The sequence below is a fragment of the Channa argus genome, chromosome 5, assembly GCF_033026475.1.
Source record: "Channa argus isolate prfri chromosome 5, Channa argus male v1.0, whole genome shotgun sequence".
NCBI lineage: Eukaryota > Metazoa > Chordata > Actinopteri > Anabantiformes > Channidae > Channa > Channa argus.
This window is the reverse complement of record NC_090201.1, coordinates 18161196-18185565: the sequence shown is the minus strand read 5'-3', so window position 1 is coordinate 18185565 and position 24370 is coordinate 18161196. Positions and strand designations below refer to the sequence as shown.

At 39.7% G+C, this 24370-nt stretch overlaps 1 protein-coding gene across 2 annotated transcripts in view; it reads left to right on the top strand.

Moving 5' to 3' along the window:
- The first annotated feature begins 12223 nt into the window (after positions 1–12223).
- The window catches only part of slc6a1b (solute carrier family 6 member 1b), a 12237-nt gene continuing 90 nt past the window's right edge, over positions 12224–24370 (top strand). The window contains exons 1-15 of one of the 2 annotated variants that reach the window (XM_067504261.1): positions 12224–12627; positions 13740–14129; positions 14381–14512; positions 14744–14844; positions 15265–15374; positions 15796–15928; positions 16390–16524; positions 16750–16853; positions 17372–17496; positions 17693–17805; positions 18064–18195; positions 19638–19740; positions 19897–19997; positions 20479–20646; positions 22263–24370. The exon at positions 22263–24370 is cut by the window's right edge and continues 90 nt beyond it. In XM_067504261.1, the coding sequence (XP_067360362.1) occupies positions 13883–14129; positions 14381–14512; positions 14744–14844; positions 15265–15374; positions 15796–15928; positions 16390–16524; positions 16750–16853; positions 17372–17496; positions 17693–17805; positions 18064–18195; positions 19638–19740; positions 19897–19997; positions 20479–20646; positions 22263–22376 (1818 nt within the window). In that variant the 5' untranslated portion in view covers positions 12224–12627; positions 13740–13882 and the 3' untranslated portion in view covers positions 22377–24370. Of the gene's footprint in view, positions 12628–13163; positions 13291–13739; positions 14130–14380; positions 14513–14743; positions 14845–15264; positions 15375–15795; positions 15929–16389; positions 16525–16749; positions 16854–17371; positions 17497–17692; positions 17806–18063; positions 18196–19637; positions 19741–19896; positions 19998–20478; positions 20647–22262 lie in introns of those variants that run through there. The other variant, XM_067504262.1, reaches the window with a different exon arrangement.

The following is a 24370-nucleotide window of genomic DNA, read 5'->3' as shown; positions in this document are numbered from 1 at the left end:
CACATCTCACTCCCACATTGATTTTAACGTTTTGCCATCCGTGAAACATTCTGCATTGTCACTAAAGTGGATGTACACATTGTCCCTTAGAAGCTACATGAACATGAACAGTGTTGTTGTCACTTCGGTTCAACTAGCTTAATATACTATCTCACAGTTTCTCACTCGAAAGAAGGTCTTTGAGCAATGATTAGTATAGGCCCTCTTAAACAGTCACACCATATACATTACAGTGGACCAAGGCTCTCTTCAAAGACTTGTGTAGAGGTGATCTTACTCGAATCTGACGTTCCAGCAAACACTTCACTCCAGACAGCGCCTGCTCATATGTCCTGGTTTCAGGCATCTGAAGCATAAGCCTTCCCCTCCTAAGAAACTCTATCTTATCCTTGTAAGAAGAATTCTGTAGTTTTTTTCAGCGCTCAAATGTATGCCCCTCATGGCAAAAAAGACAAGACTCAGGTTAGGCTTTGACGGTACTAGAAGGGCCTGTCTTACTAAAGCCAGATTTGTCTACTCTGTCCCCATAGTGCAGCGAGATCTGGGGTTCATCATTTAGAAACTCAACTACATCTTGAAGGTCATAAGCCACATTCTTCCACTTCTTTCTCAACTCCTGTGGAAGTTTGGAAACAATTTCCCGCATGTTGCTTGTAGTATTAAGCTCTGCCATAAATTCCAAATCTGCCATGGCACGTACACAATCGTTTAGGAAAAGAGCAAACGAATGGAGCGCTTCACCATCTTCAGCCTTAATTGTTTGCCAATTTAAGGCCTTTTTCATGTAGGCTACTGATATCTTATATTCATTGCCAAAATGCTCCTTCAAAAGCTCCCTGGCCCTGTGATATCCTTGGCTTGGTTCCATATGAAAGCAAATTTGCACCATCTCCATGGGTTTTCCAATTGTGTTCCGCTCTAACAGGTAAAGCCGATCACTATCATTCCAAGTTTTACCCTCCACCCCATGCTTGAATGCTTTGATCAAGAGATCATAGTGTAGAGGATCTCCACTAAAGGTAGGAACCATTTGAGGAGATTGAGCATAAAACCTGTGGCATTTATCCGAAACTTCAGTAAAATTGTTTTTGACACTGAAACGAAACATGTTGACCCTTTGAAACTGGAAGCTGGTTAACAACCCTTGCTTGGAAATCACAGCGGCGAGCCTCAGCCTTTACACACCGACTGTACTCAGCACCAAAACACCCCCTAACAGTTTCATCTCTTGACGCAACGAAGGTTGCATGTTTCTTTAAGATCTGGCTTCGTGCATTAGCAGCTGCAAGAGCGGCGTTCAATTCCAATTTTTCTTTCTCTGCCCTAATCTTCACTTCTTGCCACTCCCTTTCTGCCTTAAGCTTAGCTTCTTGTGCCTTAAGTTTAGCTTATTGCTGCTCTAGAGCGTCTCTTTGCCTTAATGCTTCTGCCTTCTTTAATAGATTAGCTCTTTCTAGTTCGACCTCAAGGTATGCCTTTAAAGCTGCAGATGCTACAGAACTCGTTCTGAACTTCTTAGAGCTCCTTGAGGACGCTACAGACACAGTGTCCTCAGGAGCAACACTCTCATTTACGTACTTCCTGAAGATGTTGTCGTGCCTCTGTTAACCAGCGTGCAACCTCTTCACCAAGTTGTCTGAGTGTATTTAACTTTGGCACAAACCAGTCTTGCTGATCGGTTTTCATTACTTCTTTGAGCTTAAGCTCATGTAATGTTTCTTTGAGTGAGGTATTTATGCTACAAAACTCATCAAAAAGTTGGTTGAACTCTGGGAATAGCTTGGTTTCCATCACATTGTAGCAGTCCTCATCCTTGAGACAGCGCATCTTGGTCTTTTGTTTCGCCAGCTGGTCCAACTTGGCCTTTCTTTTTGCAAAAGCATTGTCCATGGCCTTGAGACTTGAGTCGGTTCTCCACGCTGTCTGGATCAACTGAGTAGTTCTTAGCCCATGTAGAAGGTTTCTTACTAATATAGAGGTGATCTTACTCCAATCTGACGCTCCACCAAATACTTCACTCCGGAGATCGTTGTATGATGAACATTGATTTATTGTACTTGCTTCTCAACTTAGCTGGAGACACATCAATTGTACATCCAACTTTAAGTACAGTAATCTCACAAGCACGTTCACAAACACTTTCATGATAGTTTCTCAAAGTATGGCTGAACTCGCAAGAACTCGCAGAACTCAGTAAGAAACCGCGTGCCTCCACAGCTACACACTGAACCTTTCTCCTCTACCTTGTTGCGGTCCACACCATCTTGTAGTCAATTCCTCACGTCTGCACCCTTCAGTAGCTGAGCTGAACAACATCTCTTTTAACAAACCCTTTGCATTGCATTGTGCCCTTGCCCACTGGACAACAGACTTAAAAGATAAACTACAAAGGCAACCATCAAAGGCAACTATCAAACCTATATGGCGTCACTAATGACATCATCAGTACACAGACACATACCACAACACACAATACATAAAACAAAGAACAAAAAACTGAGGAAACCCTTGGTTGGCTCATACAACTGGTTTATTAATTAGTTGCATGATCAAAATTGTCAGTGGTATTTTGAATAAGGGTTTCTTGTGGAACAGATCTTTGAAGTTCTGGTATTATTTCAGCTCTTCGTTGACAGATGTCAGAGAATTCCTATACTGTCTAAAACCCACAAACAGCACCTTTTAGCTATGCTGAGTTGTTTTCCAAACCACACTCCAGAGCTCTTTCACAATGTTTTCACAAATGTGGCCTGTCATAGACAAAAACTTCTGTCTTTGACTTGAATGTCTGAAATCTGAAGTCTGATGTGCAGAGGTTTTAGTGTAAGTACTATAGAGTACAGCCCCCTGGGACACCAGTGATTTACTCTGCAGCTGAACATCTGAACCACTGCTAAGGTAGTGGACATATTGTTGCCTGTCTGTTAAATTATTCATATCCGAACAGTCAAGTTAACCTATTTGGATCTATAGATCAATGTATTCTCAAGAGAAAGAAACGGTGTGAACATGGACACACATGCAAAAACACAATTAAGCAAGTGGTGCGAAGTGGTCCCCAGGCAAAAATTCAGTAGGACATTAGCATATAAGTCACCTTTTCAATTGTTTAACTGAGCAGTTGTGCTGGAAAATGAGGTCAGTGCTTCTCCTCTGAAGAGTTAGTGGGGTGTAGAAGTTGTACAGTATGTGGGATCATTGCATAGCCAATTGTGCTGAACTAATTTGCACCACACATCTCCCAATCAAAGCATGAACAATGTGGGGGCACCACACAGAAATCAATAAATAACCTTTGAAAATAAAACGCTTCAGAATTTAGTGGTTTATATAATTATTCCCGAAATGTTTCTGTATAAATAGGTTTTCAAGGGATTCCATCTGAAACTGACATTGTCATCGTCCAGCACTGCATGAAATTCTCTCCCACTGTCTCCAGTGTATTTCTCCTTTCCTCTCTGGGGAACATTTTCAAAGCTTGTCCTGTCAAAGTCAAAATGGTGATGGGGGAGAGGGGGGTCCTGGATGAGCAGCCGGTAGGAAACGCAGACTGACTAGCATTTAGACGCCCACAAACGGCAGAGTGCAGGTCAGGATCTATATAATACTATTCCTAATTTGAATAATCACCTCTAACATATTTTAACTTACCATGAATGTCTTGCTTGAATTACTGTTTGCAGTATATGCGGAGCTACTGACTTTAGCAATCACAAGGCCGTTAAAGCTTACAGGCTTTAAGCTGCAAAACAACATAAAGTGTTTGATGGAGCAAACCAAATTTAAATTAACCCCTAGAAACCTCATCCAAGAATGCATAATAGGGATTCTATAAAACCTAATGAAGCCTATTTCATCATCCGCTGTAGCAGCAGCAGGAGCAGCCTATGGGAGTTGGAGGAGCACACCAGTTTTAAGGCTAAAAGTGTTTAGCCTCTAGTTGTCTATGTCAGCTGCTCTCTCCGACCGTCTGCCTTGCTTCTTTCCCCCAGATCTCAGACTTGGTTTTGGTTTTCGGCCCTCAATCCAAACATAAGCTTTAACTGTCTCTTTTAATTGAGTAGCATCTTTCGCTCTGAAACCACCCTTTTCAGTCTGGTTGCTCCTGGCTGCAGGCTTAATTGAGCCGTCAGCTCGAAGAGCTTCAGCCCATCAGCATGCTGCCCATCTCCCCAAGTGGCAGCCAGCGCTTTTTAGTCTAAGACCTTTCTCCAACTCTAAATTATAGTTACTGCAGCTTGCCTAAGTGCAAAATGTTCCCATTCTGCAGTGTTCTTTATTAAACATTAACAATTAAGTCTGTAAATCCCACTCCCGCAATTTTTGGCCAACATTGCTTCATAAGTGACCATTGTCTATGACCCTTACCGTTAAAGTGGTCCAGATCCATATGGTTAAAGCAAACAGCCCCTCTGCTCCATTGCCTAGCAACACATATTCCATTTATTATAGGAATGAACTCGTTTACTTTTTACATGATGTGTGCCCCTTATTTTACAGCAAATTAAGCCCCGAATCTTTTCATGTTTCTCCCAATTTAATTATGTAATTCACTCAACATTTCTGTGGACTGTTTCAAGTTATAGTAATATGTAACATAACGTTTAAATCGCACAAGGACAAAATAGCAAAGGCTGTAAGTAAACTCACAATCTCCACCCTTTGTCCCTTTATCGTTCCCTCTCCTCTGTGGTGGCAAAATCAGACAGTCATGGTTGAGGGTGCAGCTGGCATTGGATGCAGATTCTCTAAAAGCCGTTAAGTCTAAATATCAGTCTTGACTCGTGGATCACATTCTGTCTGCCTCCATTAATTTGACCAGGGGTAACAAGCCATGAAAATGGTTTTGGAACAGAGTGGAAACCAATAGGAAGGACACATGTGTCTTTCTATTCCATGAAAATGTATGTTAATATAATAAAGATGTAGGCTATTAAAATTCTACTTATTGTTCAAATATGTAATAGATAAGCCCAAATCTAATATGTATGTGGAAAAATGGTTTGAGCTCTAATTTTTCACCTAGAACGTCTTTATTACAAATACATGAGATTTAAGGGAAACCATCGGAGTGGAACATCCTGGTTCCTTGCATTACCAAATTTGACTTCAATGAACTTGTCCACTGTGCGATTAATATTTCTGTAGCTTTAGCAACCACAGGCCAATCCATCTTGCCAAGTCATCCAGCATTCAGAACCCCCAACTTAGTGCTGTTCTGACAATGTGTGAAACAGCAGATTGATGTGAAACATTAAAACTAGCGTCTGAGCAACATCAATGCCCTTTATTATAAATTATTGCATAACCAGAGGCCAAAGCGTATTGACATTGCTATAACTCAATCCACTAGTTCTCTGGACAAGGAAGGAACAGCATTTCACTTTGATTTTTAGTAGCAGGTCAATAATTACTCTGGTGCAATCTGTCAAAACTAATATACAGTACATCAATAGTTTGACACTGAACTTTATCTTCTTTGAAAGAAAAATATGTCCGTGTCATTTTATCCATTTATTTCTTCCATGATTTGTTTTTATTATTATTTTGGAAAACAACCCAAGTTATACAGGAGTTTAAATATGTATAAACTTTATTTTAAATTGTATCTTTCTGTTTTTGATCTTTGCACTTTGTTTCCATTACAATTTCTGCCTTTCATCAATTGGAGGTATGTATGTTCTTTCCATTGCATATGTGGGCCTTGTTTTGAGCAAACAGACCTTGACCTGTTAGTTTGAAGGCCTGTTAGATCTTAGATGTTGACTAGGAGTAATAGTATATTTTATTCAAAAATGCAATCTTCAATCTAGCACATGCGAAAGTATAAGGAGTTGAGCAACTTCGACGAGGGCCAAATTGTAATAGTCTGGAAGACTGAGTCCTAGAAACTCCAAAACTGCAGCGTGTGGGATGGCTGTACTATGGGAAGAAGGCAAGTTGGTCGAGGGATTGTGATGCTTTGGGCAGTTTTGCTGCTGGGAAACCTTGGGTGCTGCCATTCATGTGGATGTCACTTTGACAAAGCAAATTAGCAATATTACTGCCTAAGTACACACAACCTTTGAAAAGGGAATTTTCTTCTGCCATTGGCCACTTTCAGCCAGATAATGAAACCTGCCACACTGGAAAAAAGGAGGAACTGACCTCAGTGTAAAAGTAAAAGTGCTAGATATAATGCAAAAAGCATAAGTGCTTAAATGTTTATCAGGTGTACAGCCAGAACAGTACTCTTTAAACAGTCAGAAGTGTTTGGCATCCATTACTGTCAAAATCTATCACAGCCAGTTACTGGAGGTTCAGAAAGTATATTTTGAGTATAAAGGGGAAAAGGGAAAGTGCACAGCTCCCTTGAAGCTGAGAAAACCTCCTCTAATGATCCCCTGCATACAAAATTTGGCTGATAGTGATTTCTTTATTTTATTATTCTTTTTGACACAGTGAAGTCTACATATATTAATACATAAATAACGCTATGTTTTAAACATTAATGCTGACAACAGCTAATTAACTTCAGTAAGGATATGTAAATCCTGTTCCTGCAATTAAAATTGTCTTAATCTCAGATACAGATGCAATTTTGTATTAAATAAATTCATAAAGTGTGAGAACGATCTAAATGAGATCTTTGTCTTATGTGTCTTCCAGCAGATTCAAGCCAATAAACACTTGAGGAATAAGCAAATATGTAAATCTTAATTACCATTTATTCTTTTTTAAGCTCTTTCATTACTGTGAAAAAAAAAGCATATTGCGGACACAGACGTGGTCACTTTCTGAGTCTGTTTAAACGGGTTCAAAATATTTTAGCCATGCTGTGATTCGATAGGGTCTGTGAGGGGTGAAATATGTCAACAAATATTGCATATTTATGCCCCAAGAATTGGACAATTTATTTTTTTATCGTAATAACAATCTGGACCATAGCTGGAACATATCAGATAATTCTTTAACGTGCATTGTGCAAATGTGAGTTAAAATTGGCTTCATAAAGTAACCAGACACATCTGTTGCACACATGTGAGATAAAATATCTGAATATGGCTTCATGCCATATTTTCAAATAATTGGATTTTGATCGAACACGATGAAATCAGTGGCATATTAACACTCTTCAAGTCTTTATCACTTCTCCAAAATGTCTAATATGACCTCAAGACAGATATGAACATACCTGCACTATGTATTTTTACTAGAATATGACCCAATCTCTTACATTTTATAAGTGTTATACGTTAGACATGTTACAATGAAAATTGTCCTCTGCATTTAACCCATCCCCCTAAGATCAGCAGTGGGCAGTCACAGGCGGCACCCAGGGAGCTGACAATGAGTGTCCCTCTCACTCACTCAGGACATACCTGGTGTGCGGGCGGGGTTTGATTCTAGAGACATCTGCATCCCAGCCTGATGTTGAGCCATTAGGCCACCGTGATTGCATGCAAGCTGAAGACTGCAAACATGATGTTAGTTAACATGATGTTGCTGGACAGCGTTTACACGACGTTAGTACCTGGTTTGGATGTTTAGCCCTCCGTCTGATTTGTACATAGCGGCACTGCTCTTCGTGAGGTGTTTGCAAACTAAACATTTACATTGAATACACATTTACCTTAATACACATTTCTTTTTATTTAGAAGTATAAATGAATAGTGTTTGCATTGGCTATTACTGGAGTGTCCATCTAATGAGAACTTAACAGTACAGTGAAATGTGCTGTTGAGGTCATCTAGTGGCAAATGTTGGCTTTATAACTGTACCTCTGTCACATTTTTGATCTCCTGTCTCCTCAGTGTATTTTGTTCAGTCTGAGTCATAAAACATAGCTTTTTCATAGAATAGAGATAAGTCAAAACATTGGTAAAACAACAAAGCATCTATTTAAAGAAGTAAAAAAGTAATTTGGTAAATTTACAAACTGTAATATATCCATTTGGTTTTTCATTTTATCTTAAAGTCTCGTTCCTCTCTCATCACAGGTTTATTGTTGCCGATATTAACATAAGAAATGGGACAAGATAGCAAGTGTTGCCAGGGTCATATCTCAAAAATGTCTAAAAGGAAAATTTGTTTGACATTTTCAGGATATCATTACCAGGTGGCATCTAATATGATCAGATTAGATTCATATTTTAGGAATATCTAATGTTTTAATTAGTCTTATCTTGAATATGCTTCCAATGATACCACTGATATAACAGTGTCCAAATATTAACATAATATATACACGTCGAGCCATGTCAGAAATACACTGTGTGTGCAAAACCTTCCAGATTCCATTAGAATCAAAATGGTTCCAACCCAGAGATAAGACATATGTGATGTATGATAATCGTGTATTCAGAGAGTATCCAAGCCATATTTTATCATACTGTTTTGGGCATAATAAAAAAGGTGTCTTAACGATTTCTTGCTTCTGGGGTATTCTATGCAGTAATTGGTCATACTTTGTGGTCATTCATGGTTCCCAGAACAAGGCGAGCCCAACCAAAGGCAATTCACTATGGCAGCAAAATGTGAATCCATATTAATTTGCTATTTGCTATATTAATTTGCTCAGGAATATATCACTCAGGCTTCCCTCTCCAGTGCCTCTAAATTCATGTATTTCATGTTGGCCCTCCTCAATAATATCATTGACGGCCACACATAGCACTCTAATGGGTTGTGAGTTTATCGTGCTGCACATAACTGCAGGTCATTACTGAGTGGTGCATGTGGATAACGTCTAACTGTGAGGCTGTGAGGTTGAATTTTATTTCAGAAAATAAAATGTAAATATGTCTTGGCCTTGTGTTAATGTAAATGTGTGTTGTTGTAAGTAGACATTTACAGTACATATAATAATCTTGCAAATTTAATGACAATTAATCAGTCAGAGAAAACAAGCATTTCTTGTTTAACTGACCTATTCATCATAGAGAAGGCCATGTGCCATACTTATCTGCTACACCTTGGAAAACGTTTGCCACCTGTGTCACCAATGTTGCAGTAAATTCTGACAGGGTCTTAACAAAGTCATAGCGCATCAGAGAATACACGCTTCTTTACATTTCTGCACATTTCTACAGGCCTGACACTTAATGGCGACTGAGTCTTGAATTCATGACATATCCAGAGGAAAAGGATGAGTCAACTTACAACTGTTTTCTGGTTTAAAATCATCTTTAATTCTGGCATTATTCACAAATGTTTACAATTTAAGTAATGAATCAAGTTATCTATTCAGTGAGTCATTTTTCTGTTATGACTGATGCAGTTCTTGAAGTTGTTGTAACATTACAGCTCACGTCTTTTCGTTCCCGCTTTGCGTCTCTCAACGATTTCTACATTTCTGCCTGGCTTTGTGAAGAGATGTGAAAACCACTATTTGTTTTACTTTGCTGCTGTGTTTTGACCTCCACTTTTTGTTAGAAATGCTCCCTGGGTTCTTTCTGTGAATCACCCGGCAACACCCGGTGATTCTGTGAATCACTTTGTCTTTTCACAGTGAGCGGAAGCGTTGTGCCGAGGCTCTTCTGGAGAGGCCTAGCAGCGTCCTACCTGACTGACTTACCAATGAAGAGCCAGACACATTCTGTGGGTCTGTATGGGACACATAACTGATCCTGACAACAACCCCTCCCTCTCTGCACCACCCGAAAAGAACAGAGTCTTTATAGGATTAAAAGACTGGAAAGCCACAGTACTGAGCTTTGCTCTCTTTGTTAGTCAGTCTGTGTCAGACCTCTCATTCTTTCACATCTACAAAACATACAAACTGATTTCATAAACAAATACATAGGTATTTGAGTAATAGTACACTTTGCAATGAAATAGATTTAAGAAAGAAACTGCAGCGTAATTATGCCTGACCCTCAGTGATAATATCATAGATGCTAATATGATGCATTTCTATTTGCCAGGTTCTGACCTTACAGGCAATTATATGCAAAATTCAAGTTTCTAAGCAAATGCTTATTTATTACTATTATTTTTTGTAAATAAATATAAAAATGTTGGTCTACAATATAATTGAATATTACTGAATGTTGACGTATCTGTGGCATTAAAGAGACCACACAACACACAATCTTTTATTAAGACCACTCTGGAATTATTGGGAATTTCATGTCCCCTCTTTTGATCAAAGCTAATGTGCTCCCTCCACCAGGCTGAGTTTTAATGGATCAGTGTATGAGTGTATGTGTATGAGTTTTACCAGCTCAGTGTATGTCAACCTTCATGGTCCCAAGAGGCTGAATCCTAATGACTTTGCTGACCCTCTGACTTTTCCATCAGTACATTTATGAGGTGGTCGTGAATTAAATTACATGTCAACATGAAATTTGGTAATTTGTTGCCTTCAGGGTGAAGGTTTTTGACTTTGGCAATGAATTGAACTTCATATAAAGTATATCAGGTCATTTTTTTGGCAGGTATTTCTTTTGTTTAAGACCAATTACCTAAATTTGTGACATCCACATCAGTGTAATCCATCCCTTCCAGAGCCATTAGGATGGCAGCAAATTTCAAAGACATCAGTGTCTTACAGCTATGTATGTGATTCCACAGGCAGTCATTAGGTTTAAATACACTTTAGCATAGATTTCAAATAAATATATCCTGCTACAATTACAGTTGCTCATATTCATATTTACATGACACAGATTTGCGTGTATGCAGCATGTGTTAATTCATTGTACATCTGTGTTCGTTTCTAAAAAGGTTGTGTAAAAATGCCTGTATTACAAAATACCTCCATCAACATAACATCATCATCTGCATCACCATTTTGCCTTTCCCACAAGAGCCATAATCTATTCCACAGTTTCAGAGCATCACTTTTGTCCCCTGTGCCTGGGCACTAACACTGACGGGGGCCAGCTGTCTACTTGTGTGTTCGCCTGTACACTACTCTCTATCACTACCACCTCCTTCTTTAATTACAAGCTCCACTGCACACAGACTTATCATCAGGTGGGGCCAGGGCCACAAGCACAGCACCACCAGCCCTCACAAATGTGGCATTTTGAATTCCCCTCTTGTGAGAGCTACAGGCCTACAGGAGGCTTTTTGCACATCTGAGCTCCCACAGCCTGCAGGCCAGCCAGCCAGCTGGGATCAGAAATGCAACATTTCGTTTCATATCATTAGAAGGTTAGCTCACCCCTCATTGGTTCACCATCTGGGCATTCATTCTTTCCCTCTCGGTGGTGTGGCTTTTCAATAGCACTGTATCAGCATTGCGCAGCCTACAGCATGGCGGACAAAAAGACAAAGATGGAGGAGAAAGATTTGGGAGGATGAGCACAGTGGGTTGAGTGTAGAAGAGGAAGCAAGTCGTGAAAAAAGTGGGGAAGGTAGGGGAGGAAAAAGAGAGATGAAATGAATGAGGGAAAATGGAAGTGGGGGAAGCATTTGTAAGATGTTTTTGTCCAATGCATGCACAACAATGAAATTAGCCATGACACTTCATATGAAATCACCTGATCTTAAAATGAACCTGCTTTGGCACCAAAATATTAAAAAGTCTAAATAAGCTTTCACCCGACAGCTTTATGGCATAGCAACATGAAGCATGCCACCACCGTTTTTACATACATGTTACATACATGCCAGTCCCAAAGACAGTTGAAGATTTTTTTTTAATCATTTAAAATTGGTTTAATCATTACACATTTCCATGACTCAAACTTTAACTGTTAAACCAATCCAGAACCTAATCTCCCAGTGAGACCCTAAAAAATTTTTTTCGATTTGGGAGTTAACGCCTGCATTAAGACTGCTCATTTTGGATGTTTCACGAGGGTGTTTCATTTTGGATGACAGCAGGCTAAGAAGATTATAAGCCCTGTTTTCAATTTATCTCACACATCCTGACTCCCTTGATTGGCTGGGACCTTCTTATCACGTTTTGCCAGGAGCTACAGCAGCCGCTGACATCTTCTAGTGTGGCTGTTGCTTTATGGTTTCGTGCATAAATAACCCCAAATCTGGCGCTACAAGTATGTCTAAGTTTTATTTATGACAACTCGATGGGATCTCGTCACTCTCAGAAAGACACGTAACTCATAACAAAGGCAAAAAGAGATGGTATTAACATGTTAAGTAACCCAACGAAATGCACACTAGGCCTCACTGGGCCCTTGAGCTCGTCAGGGAGTGAGAGAGAGAGGGAGAGAGAGAAGTTGCTGATGTAAAAAAAGATGCAGGAGTAAGGATATAAAACCTTGAGACAAGAGGATGCTCCTCTCTCAAACCCGCTGCCATCTCAGTGGTGGAAATGTTGGAGTTGGGGATGGTCGACTTTGAGGTGACATTGACGCTGTGTAGATGAGAGTGAGGAATCTGCGCTGAATGTTACGTCCCAGCGCGCTGCAGCTCAGACGGCGGCAGCTTGTTTCCCCGTCGTCTCTCCCCTCCTCTCTTTCAGCACCACTCCTATAAGGACAGCACCTCGCGCTCAAAGACGTTTCTGTCCACCGTCCTTCTCGCTCAGGATCATACATTTGCTCGCTGCCGTCGGATGCGAACTTTGCACCTGGTTTTATTCTGTAAAAGTACGAGAAAGTAACTTTTTTCCCCCGAAAGAAATTCGGATTTTCCCATCGGGGAAACAGTCTGGCACGGAAAGAGATTCTCTTGTAAGTATTCACATCATTTGCTCATTTGCTCCTTCAGTCCTGCAGCCGCGTTTTAAATGTTGCAAATGCGATCTTGTGATCCGTGTTAGAAAAATGGGCACGGAATTCATTATTGAGTGAATTTGTCAGTCTGCCTCTTTGAAATTAAATGTCACATTAGTCTGGAATTTTATCAACAGATTTGTCATAAACGTGTCTTACGCAGGCACTGTGAAATACTTACTGTGCAGCTCGGAGTGTAAGCGTGTTGCCTCGTTTCCCACCTCACAATTCTGCACGGAATACGATGGGGAGAAAATAAATGTGAAATAAAAAAGTACCAATATATAACGTACTTTTAAAAAACGGGGCCTTGTTACATAAGGACGGAATACTTCATTGCAATCATAAGTCAATCCAATAGACATTAGAAGAAAATGCTCGGGCAGTAAACTTCAGTGAGTTATTAGCCTCTCCATGTGATTCATTAGACCTGATCCGTGCGTCCGACTCCTAAATGTGTTTAATTGCCCACCCCTTGTACCGGAGCAGTGGGAAGTGGGCCATTGAATTTAGAGCATAATGAATCAAGGACGAGAGGAGGCTCTAAATTTCTGCTACCATCTATTTACTCCTGGCACCTACAAGTACTTCTTACTGCACAAGAAGTCTTTTCTTCATCCCGTAGGTTTACTAATCGAGGGGCAGCTTTCTTTTCTTTAGACCACTGGATACAATTTTAATGGACGTGTTTATAATAAAAGTGGGAAATTACATATTTTTTTAATCAGTAAAATAAAACCTGTTTAGCACGGGCCAACGCAATGTTAAGCTAAATAAGCAATTGTGTCACATACCGAATCTTAAAAACTTATTATTTTGTTCTTCCAGAAAACAACACATTGTTCCGCTGCTAAGAAAATGTGATGCGACTTTCAATTAGCTGAAAAAATTAAACATGTATAATGTTAATGATAATTACACAAATGAGAGCCCTAATGTTATGATGTTGACCTCAGACATAATTTAATATGAGGGGTTTAGGGGGAACAAATAATATGATCCTTTTTTTTCTGAGTGTATTTCTTTAAGTAAAATTGTAACGGTCTACATATTTATTTATCTGTTTCCAGGGTCGCTGGGCAGCCTTTCGTTTCTACTTGGCCGTTTTCTGGGAGCTGTGTGGACGGGACGGAAAAGCTGCTGTTTGTCCGGACCCGTACTGAACCCCCCCAGCTCTCCACTGGTCAGGACTAACCGACACGCACAGTTGACCATGGCTACCAACGGGACCAAAGCCTCGGACGGACACGTCTTAACGGAGACGGTGAACGACGCGCCCACCGCCACGCCAAACGACAAACCCAAAACCTTGGTGGTGAAAGTGCAGAAGACGAAAAAGGAGCTACCCGAGAGGGAAAATTGGGCTGGGAAATTTGACTTCCTCCTGTCTTGTGTCGGATACGCAATCGGACTCGGAAATGTCTGGAGATTTCCTTATTTATGTGGAAAAAACGGAGGAGGTAATAAGGAATTCTTGGCACGTTTCCATTTACGCACACAACAAAAGGAATGCAAACTTCTCGACATGAAAAGCTACCAGTTTCATCCCGGAGGTTTATATTTAGGATAAATCACAAGTGCGTAATTGCGCACTGGCGAGAGCCTGTCACAGTGGCCACCGTGTGACACCAAATACCCCTTTTACCAAATATCTTTTCTGGTTTATGGTTTATCTTCACTTATACACCTTTACCTCTCACCTCTCATTCAGGGGCCTTCTTGATTCCCTACTTTTTGACCCTCATATTTGCTGGCATGCCCCTGTTCTTTCTGGAGACGGCTCTCGGTCAGTACACTTCAATTGGAGGGCTTGGAGTGTGGAAACTGGCACCCATGTTCAAAGGTAAAGAAACTGCTTTATACGTCAGGCTTTAATTTATGTGCCTTATGCTAATTGGATTCTTATTGAGGACCAGGTTGAATTACCACATTTTATTTTTGCGCATTTGATCTACAATGACGTAGCACTATAGTTTATTCCTCAATCACAACGAAAACTTTTAAAAATGTGTCATGCATTATTATAAATGTCACCATAATATACCATCATGCCCGTACTCTCCCATTGTTTCAGGTGTGGGTTTGGCTGCTGCTGTTCTGTCCTTCTGGCTCAATATCTATTACATTGTAATCATTTCCTGGGCTCTTTACTATCTGTACAATTCTTTCACTACTGTGAGTATTTGCTATTCTTCTTTTTGCTGTCTCCTCAAAAACTAAAACTGTTCCCTATAGGCACAACAGGGCTTGAGTAGAATTTGAATTTTCCCAGGTTGTATTTTTACGTGGTAATGCTTTTAGTACAGTGTGGCAGGTTCTGTTTGCCAACATCTCTTATAAAAAGGCACACAGCCTTTAAGAGAGTATGACATTTATTACTTCCTTTCCCACATAATTAGTGTCTTACTCAAGGTATTGATAAATGCATTTGCCGATGAGGCATTCATGCCTCTGAGAAAGGCATGAAATCTCAATGTCCCAAATCAGTATCATGGTCTTGGCTGCTTGACAGCCAAAGACAATGAGATCCGATGGTGGGAGAGTGGTCTAAATGAAAAGAGCTGTCTGTGTGATTTTTTTCCCTTTAATTTTCAGAATCTGCCATGGCAGAGTTGTGGCAATTCCTGGAACACAGATCGCTGCTATACCAACTACAGCATCCCCGACACCAGAAACCTGACCAGCGCTGTGCAGGAGTTCTGGGAGTAAGCTTTACAAAGGAGTCTATTTAGATCTCGGCTCTTTTGTGAACAGTTTTGCTAAACACTAGTGTGCATAATGAAAGGTCAGATCAGAGATCTGAGTCTGATATGGTCATATGCATCTAATCATGCAAAGGGTCATCAACTCCTTTAAATATCTATCTATCTCAGGAAATCAATAGAATAGAAAAGTGCACATACAATAAATGGCCTGACACTAAAAAATGTGTGCATGCAAGCAAGGTATCCTGTCAGTGTGGGGCCTTAAAAAGCTTTACAGGGGAGAAAAGAAAGCTATGGAAAGTCTTCGTGAATATCTAGAGACATGCATGCGCACAGTTTTTATGCATGCACCCCTGTGTGCTGCATATATGTGATTAAAGTTAATGTGCTATAGTAACACCACCTTACTCGTTTCCTGCAGACGTAACATGCACCAGCTGACCGACGGTCTGGAGAAGCCTGGAGAGGTCAGAATCCCGCTGGCTATCACCCTAGCTATTGCATGGGTGCTTGTCTATTTCTGTATCTGGAAAGGGGTCAGCTGGACTGGCAAAGTAAGTAATCTACCAAACAAAATCTGCTGTCAATTTAATTTGCATAATTTTTGTTTCACCTTCAGCAAAATTAGATTAGATTCACCAGTCACAGGATGAGCACTGACATGTTGTGTTGTTGTTCAAATAAAAGGATTTCTGACTACATAACTTCATTTGACCCTTTATCCAATTTTAATCTGTTTTAGTTTTCTATTAAAGTGGGAGTTGAATAACAGTAATACCAACTTCTCAACGCTTTCAGAGCAGCGAGAGTGAACCCAACCGTTCTGGGGTCATTTTGCCTCTGGGGAATGGCTGACTAGTAGGTCACTGTTCCTGATGAGCTGAACAACTTCTCATTTCTTTCACAGCCTCGCTGTCTTGTAGGCCAATGATCCATAGTACAATGGCGCATGATAGTTACATGATTTGAAAATTTTGTGACCATATTTTTCTAACAATCGTGCTGTGTCCTACAGGTGGTGTACTTCTCAGCCACATACCCTTACTTTATGTTGTTTATCCTGTTTTGTCGTGGTGTCACTTTACCCGGTGCATTGGATGGGATTCTCTTCTATGTGACACCAGACTTTAACAAACTGAAGGAATCTGAGGTGCGTCTCTCTTTCTGCAGGTTCATTTAAATGGATTATGCAGTATATTTTATGTATTTGTGTAAACATACCTAGTGACTTTTAATTAATCAAGAGAATAAAACCAAATGACAAAATTTGTCATATTAAGCAAGATAAAATGATTTGACATCTAATTTATCTGTATTCAGTATCAACCTTGCTCGAGTTCAGAGACAAAAGCTTTTTCTGATCTTTGTATGTCAGGTGTGGCTGGATGCTGCCACTCAGATCTTCTTTTCCTACGGGCTGGGATTAGGCTCTCTGATTGCTCTCGGCAGCTACAATCCTTTCCATAACAATGTATACAGGTAGGTGATTCATAACATGTTACGTTTCAGTTTCATTTGCCACATGAATTTTTATTGTTTTTAATTTTAAAATCAGCCCTGACACATCCTTTCATCAAGGGAACTGAGCAGATGTGTCTTTCTGGGTTTATTTTTGGTTTGCTGGCCACATTGTCTGCTGTACCTTCTATTTTGGGACTATCTGAGCCTCCAGCTTTCTATCCGTCATTTCATTATTTTGGCTCTGGGCCCTTTACGCTCACAGGCACAGAGTTTGGTTTGGCTCAGTCACTGTCACATTGTAGGTAAACACTGGTCAGCAGCCAAACAACTGCACACATTGGATGGTTTGAAACTACTGGCCATTTCAAAGAACTGGTCAGTATGAATGTATTCAGCTGCTGTGTTGCTGCAGGATTCCAAATGGCTCTACAACATCCCTCCCCACCACCGGCACCCGTCGACAATGTGTGACAAGTTGATAAGGAACTGATACAGGCATGACAATGGCTGCCTTGTGCTTTGTCTCTCCCCTACAGAGATTCTGTCATTGTCTGCTGCATCAACTCCTTCACCAGCATGTTTGCTGGTTTTGTCATTTTCTCCATCGTGGGATTCATGGCCAATATAACAAAGAGACCCATCGCTGATGTGGCAGCCTCAGGTAATTGCAATCACAAACTCAATAGTGTCAATAGACGAAGCCAAGAGATACTTAAAATTGTGGAAAAATAGCGCTTGACTTTTCCTGAATTAGATATCATATTATTATTATTTATTTCAGTATTGCAGCTATTGCACTAGTTGCTTGTAGAGATGATTAAAAAAAAGAGACATACTCATCTTACCATTGTTATCAGGACCTGGCCTGGCATTTTTGGCTTACCCTGAGGCCGTCACCCAGCTTCCCATCTCTCCTCTCTGGGCCATCCTCTTTTTCTCCATGCTGCTGATGCTGGGAATCGACAGCCAGGTAAAAAGATAACAGCAAAATTATGTATTTTAGACAATAATCAGGTTTCAAAGAAAGTTTAAAGTGAGAGTCATGTTTGAGGTTAAGGTTCAATTGCTTCTCAGTGGAAACCATCATAATGTGACAATCACGTCAACTATTATGCAATTGTCTTGGCTATTTATTTAGTGTTAAAGTTTACCAACTCACCCAATGCTTTTATTTTGACAACAGTGTATTATGTAACGCTGTCTCAACTTGACTCTGCAATCTCTCCAGTTCTGCACTGTCGAAGGCTTCATCACTGCACTGGTTGATGAATTCCCTCGTGTTCTCCGAAATCGCAGAGAGATCTTCATTGCTGTTGTCTGCCTTGTTTCTTACATTATTGGACTGTCCAACATCACACAGGTAAATATTTCTATTGTGAATGATCTACTGAATGTCCTAAAGTTAGGATTTTTATGATTTACTAATTTTTTTGCAAATTGTTCATTACACTATATTCACCAAGTGATAGACGTACAGTATGCAATACAACCCAAAGAGCATCAACACTAAAGGTCAAGTCAGCACACTCCCTGTGGTAATCCGGCCAAAGTGGTTCAGCTCATTTAGCTTCACATTTCAGTCTGCAAACATGAAATATCATAAAACAGACTTGGAGCAATGATTCCATTTCACTTATCTTCCCTCAAGCTGGTGAGCCAAAGGATGATGATGTAGTCCACTGGGTTTCCATATATCTGTCTGTCCAATCCAGGGCAGCACTTTCTGTGTAGTTTGCGTGTCCTTCCTTTCTTCTCACAGTCCAAAGACATGCATGTTAGGTTAATTGGTGGCAGTAATATGCTCGTAGACGTGAATGTGTGTGTCCAATACAGATATCTGTACTTGCCAGATTGCCAGGAAATATATACTATTTTTACTAAAGATGCCTAAGCTAAGCTATTATATACTCTATACATTATCTAGCCCATTATCACATGTTACCAAGATTTGGTGGATGACGTGGTATCTCTAATGGCTGTTATGAAATGTGTTTACACCTACACCTAAATGTGTTTTCAAACTACATACAGGTTGAATCCTAACACCTTTGGTGATCCTTCCTGACTGTTCTGTTTTATCCTGCAACTTTCACTCATTCACACAAAAGTTGCTAAACACATCCTTGCTCCTTCTACTCCCTGAGATGTCCTATTAAGCCACAGTCTTGTAAAAATGTCACCTTTGTAAACATTATATCTCAGAACACTATGAAATTTGCTCAGCACATTCATGTTTCCAGGGAAGTAAAACACATTTGTTTCCGTGCTCCCGTTGCATTTTCTGACACAATCAACACAAAATTTACATTCAAAATCTGTCATCATGTTTTTTCTTTTATCATTTAGAGCCCATATAGAAACTGGCATTACCTGTATGCACACTGTATTCTATTCTTATTTTAATCGGGAGTAATCCATTCAAAACCAATTATGCAATTGCATCTAGATTTCAGTCTTTCTGAGAAAAACATTTTTCATAGTCTCTTTGATGAATATCTTCTCATATTGTGCCTTAGCATTTAAGTTTACCTGTGCTGCCATCATTGTCCCTCTACAACAAATGATCATAGAAACAAAGCTTCCTCAAGGAAGCCTTAACACCAATTTAGTCCGTACCAATGAGACATCGCTAACACGGCCCTGCCACAGACACTGGTTCTCTCACCCTTGATATTATTCCACTTCAAAGGTTTTGTACTGTCCTGCAAATCCAATGCTATAATAACCTTTTCAGTGTTTTCCCTCTGTCTTACGTCTGTCATATCCTGTTTTCTCTGGCTTTCCTCCTTTTTCTTTCTATAGGGTGGACTATATGTGTTCAAGCTCTTTGATTACTACTCAGCTAGTGGAATGTCCCTGCTCTTCCTCGTCTTCTTTGAATGCATCTCGATTTCATGGTTTTATGGTGAGCTGCACCTCTGTCCTTTTGAACATCTCTAATCTTCATAACGAATTGATTTGATCTAAAAACAGCAAAGTATAAAGAATTGTTGTCCCAGTCAACCGTCATATACGAAATAAGATAACTAAGTTACACATTTTGTTTTATTCTTGGTTCCAGGTGTGAACAAATTCTATGACAACATTGAGGAAATGGTTGGCTACAGGCCCTGTCTGTGGTGGAAGGCCTGCTGGGTTGTTTTCACTCCTCTTGTTGTGGCTGTAAGTGTTATCTGTGAGCAGCAATGTACCAGACGATAACAACCCCCCAATGTGACAGCATTAAGATTTTTGAGTTCCCAGGTCAAACCATGCCATATCTAGGCACCTTTGCTCATTGGCCATACACAAAACCAATAGCAGTCTCATTTCAACTAGTAAGTACATTTGAATCACCCAGTTTAATTCACTGGGAGCTGTTTATACTAAAATTGTTTCAATATCCCACCACACTAGCATTTCATAATTAAAGTTTCTGTGGTTAATTATTTAAGATTAAAATCTTATAGCATTTTTTTAATTCTTTTAAAACTAAGTATCAAAACAAGTGATTCCTGTATGTTCACCTATATCCTGTGTCCAACATTGGACATGAATTGAATCAGAAAACTATTACTTTCAAAGTTGTGCAGTGTAAAATGTTTTTGAGCACGATGACAGTGCTGATCAGTGAGATCTGTTCTCTCATCCGTCTTGTGTACAGGGAGTATTCTTGTTTAGTGCCGTACAGATGGTTCCCCTCACCATGGGTGACTACGTGTTCCCAGCCTGGGGTCAGGGGGTGGGCTGGTTCATGGCCCTCTCCTCCATGACCCTCATCCCTGGCTACATGGGCTACATGTTCCTCACACTTGATGGCACATATAAAGAGGTAGGATCATGTGGATCTACTCTGCAGACAATTTAGTTTTTTTATGAATAAAGAAAGAGACCAGGGGTATCAAATGCTTAGATTGAAGCATACACATACCTGCATGTGCGTATTAAAACTAAATATGCACTAAATACACAGAGTGAAAATATTACAGCTACTGGAAGATAAAGAGTTTTCTGTAGTGTTTTCCACAGATTTCTCAGAACATATGCATCGCTGTACCAATTTCAGAGCATTTTACACATATAAATAGCTGGTTTTAATTTTAATCCGAAGTCAGCTGTGAGGCAGACTCAGTGTTAAGAGTTACAAGTGGATTACTCCATATGCAAGTTCTTTTTGGGCATAAATATTATTACATACTGTAAGGCAGAACGATCTAACACAGGAGTATGCGCAGTGGTGTATGTAGGAGGTGGAGGTGCTGATAAATTTGACACACAAGCCCTGGGGATTTTATAGATCAGTTTTACTCATGGAAGGAAGCTTGAACCGTTAAGGTCACTTTGTAGATTTTCACAGTTTCAGTCGGCCTCACCTACATTCATCTGAACACACTGATTCAGACTGCAAATTATCCTCATTTACCTTTCTAACATTTACATAATGGAAGGCAATAGAAGTACTACCTGAGTACCTGAGAAACAATTTAGCAGCCAAATGACTCTTTACACTGGATGTGAAAATGTTCAGCTTTGTCTAATGTGTCCTTTTTTCTGTGCGCTGTCGCAGCGCGTTGTTAGCACTACAAGTTCAATGGTTTTGTAATGAGCAAACACACACACATGCATCCTACATAAAGATGTGGTGATTTGCAATGAAGAGTAAAGCAGTGATGAAAGGATTAGTAATATAGAGTTTCTAATTAGTTCTGTTTTAGATGCCTTATTGCTAGACGAGCCACTGAGATCTCAGGAAATGACATTAATTTCTTTGTAGCAGAATGGATTGCATTTCATTGATCTGATGATCCTAATCAATGGCAGATAATACCTTTTCCGGCACGTCATTTACATTCAGAGCTGTTTGATTTGCAGCCATTTTAAGTGTGCTGAATAATAACCTAGAGCCATAGAGTCCCTTAGTGACAGATACAGCTTTTCAGGCACCACTGACAGAATAAATGGGCCATAATTGCAGGCAGTGCAACAGAGGCTGTCAGAGGCGATGTGCAGGTGTCAGATCCTGCAGTACCAGCTGATGGCTGATTGTCTAATTGTAGCAATCAACCAGCTGATTAGTGCTCTGCACCCAGGCGGACTTTTAGTATCACAAACTCTCCTTAGAAATGTCGACTGAGCTGCAGAGCTGTGGTCCAATAGCACGGTCGAGACCATTTGGAAGATACATTATGATATGAACGTTTTGATTTAGCTTTGTGGGCTTAGTAGAAAATCAATTCATCAATTCATATAACATTATGTCACATGAGGAAAACTGTAATGTCTTTCCTGATGAACAGTTGTTTTTTTTTGTTTTTTTTTTCAAGTTATGGGTTTTATCAGAACATTCATAGCTGTTTACTCCATTTAAGGGTATATGATTGTGTTTCAATGTAATTTCGATTTCAGCTGTGTGGAATTACTGGTTCTCTCTCTGTTTCTCCCTCTCAGCGTCTGCGGAAGATGATCAAACCATTGGTACTGGTGAAGGCCCAGGAAAATGGCCCAGACCAGCAGACAGAAAACCAGAATCAGAACCCTGCCAATGAGGAAGCCTACATCTAGAAAGTTCGGCTTGCCTCTGTCTCGATCGCCACACTGGCACTCTGCTATAGAAGGAACGTAAAAAAGGTTGGGAACGACCACCAGACTTCAAAGTCTGCTTTTATTCACCTACCTCCTGGGGACACGTGAGACCAACCTTATTACACCGTTATTTTTAGGGGTTTCTCTGTTTGTTTATTTGTAAAATACAGAGTTATAAAATGTTTGAGGTAAAAACAAACTATCCAGCAAAGTTGTTGTGATATTATGAATTTCATTATGCAAAAAAAGTTAGTCTTTGTAGAAAGAGAAACGTGACTTAGGAAATTACTGTATATTGAATAAATAATTTAAATTTGGAGGCCCTCATTGATTCAATAGTATTGTGCTATGTTGAAGACATTAATTAATCTACTAAACTACAATTACTGTAGAAAGAAAACTATTGGTTAAATACATTTTGCTTGTACATGAAATAAATACATGCTTGTACATGAAGTAAAATGAATGCCGCATAGTAGGTGAAAAAAATGGAGCTTGAAAACTGAATATTGATCATTGTAAGGCAAAGACAATATGGGAATGTGCAACAGGTTAGGACAAATCGGTTTGTATGTATGAAATATATTTTATAGACTAGACTATCACTCCCTTGCTGGATCCTGCAGTTTGCCTGAAATGTTTACCACCCAGTGTCTGGGGCCACCTTTTTAAAAGCACAGGTCCAGTATGGAACTTGAAGCATCCAACGTCTTTCGGCTCGATTGAAACCTGTGACCACGGCAAAAACAGCTTGCATAGCATATTCATAGCAACAGACTGTTATAACTGTTTCATTGTTTTCTAAAGAACAATAACTTTGTATGTTGTCTGAATCTTTTTTTGTAGGATCATTTTAGATCATTTTCTATATGTAAGAGTCAGAAGGACCAAAATCTCTTTCAGGTTTAAGAGATTTGTGTAGAGATTTGACCTGCTCACTATATATATGGAATAAATCAAGTATCCCCTTTTGTCTCACTAGAGCAATAGGGTAGTAAATACAGCATCCACCTACTGTACAAGCACATCTTGGATCTGTAAACTACCACTTCTAACAATTGATGTGTAGCCATTACAGAAATTGTACATTGTCCTGTGCATACAATATTTCTGCTTGAGGGGGATTAATCGAAAAATGTACATTTTACTTATCTTAAGGTAGAAAGAATTGTGCTGCAATAAGCCAATGCTAATTCAGATCTATATTTTAAACTGTGAGAGTGATTAAGCTGCCGTGGCTGCTGCATTGGAGATTGTGTGATGGATTTCTATGATAGTTACAACTGTTACGACTGAAACTGTTTACTTGTATATCTATTTAGTAACACACTCCTCAGGAACAAAGGTGGACGTGACCAAATTCTCGTGGAAACTACCAATATACACTGAAACAATTAATGCTGTAGTTAAAAAGTGCAACTGGTTGCAATTTCCTCCCATTAATCCAATGTCCTGCATTAAGCAGAAACAAAACACAAAAACAGAAATGAATCTTAACTATAAATGTACAATATGTACTTGAGCACACTCAATAGCTGATCCAAATTCTTGCCACTTTTTTGTGTGTTATTCAATTTCTTTCAGTGTAAATGAACTTAGTAGAAGCCATAGTGTGTTTCTATCCTGTGGCGAGCACAGATTTCCAATATCAGACTCAGAGAGGAAAACTTTGGGTCAGTCAGAGGACAAAGCCGGCAAAAGCACTGTTAAAATAGGCCAACACCACTGAAACTTCTCCTTTTCACAGAGTAAAGGAAAACCTATTATCACATATCATGTTTGTTTGGCAATATAAGAAAAAAGTGTAGAAGCTGAATTTGTGACAGGCCACAGATAATACTGCATTACTGAAGGAAGATTAAGAAAATGTGCTTCTGTGGCAGCTACATGCGACAGAAATCAGGTTGAATCAGTCCCGTTTATTTACCTTTTTTTTTTTCAAAGATATGTGAATCAAATGTGCAATGGCAAAG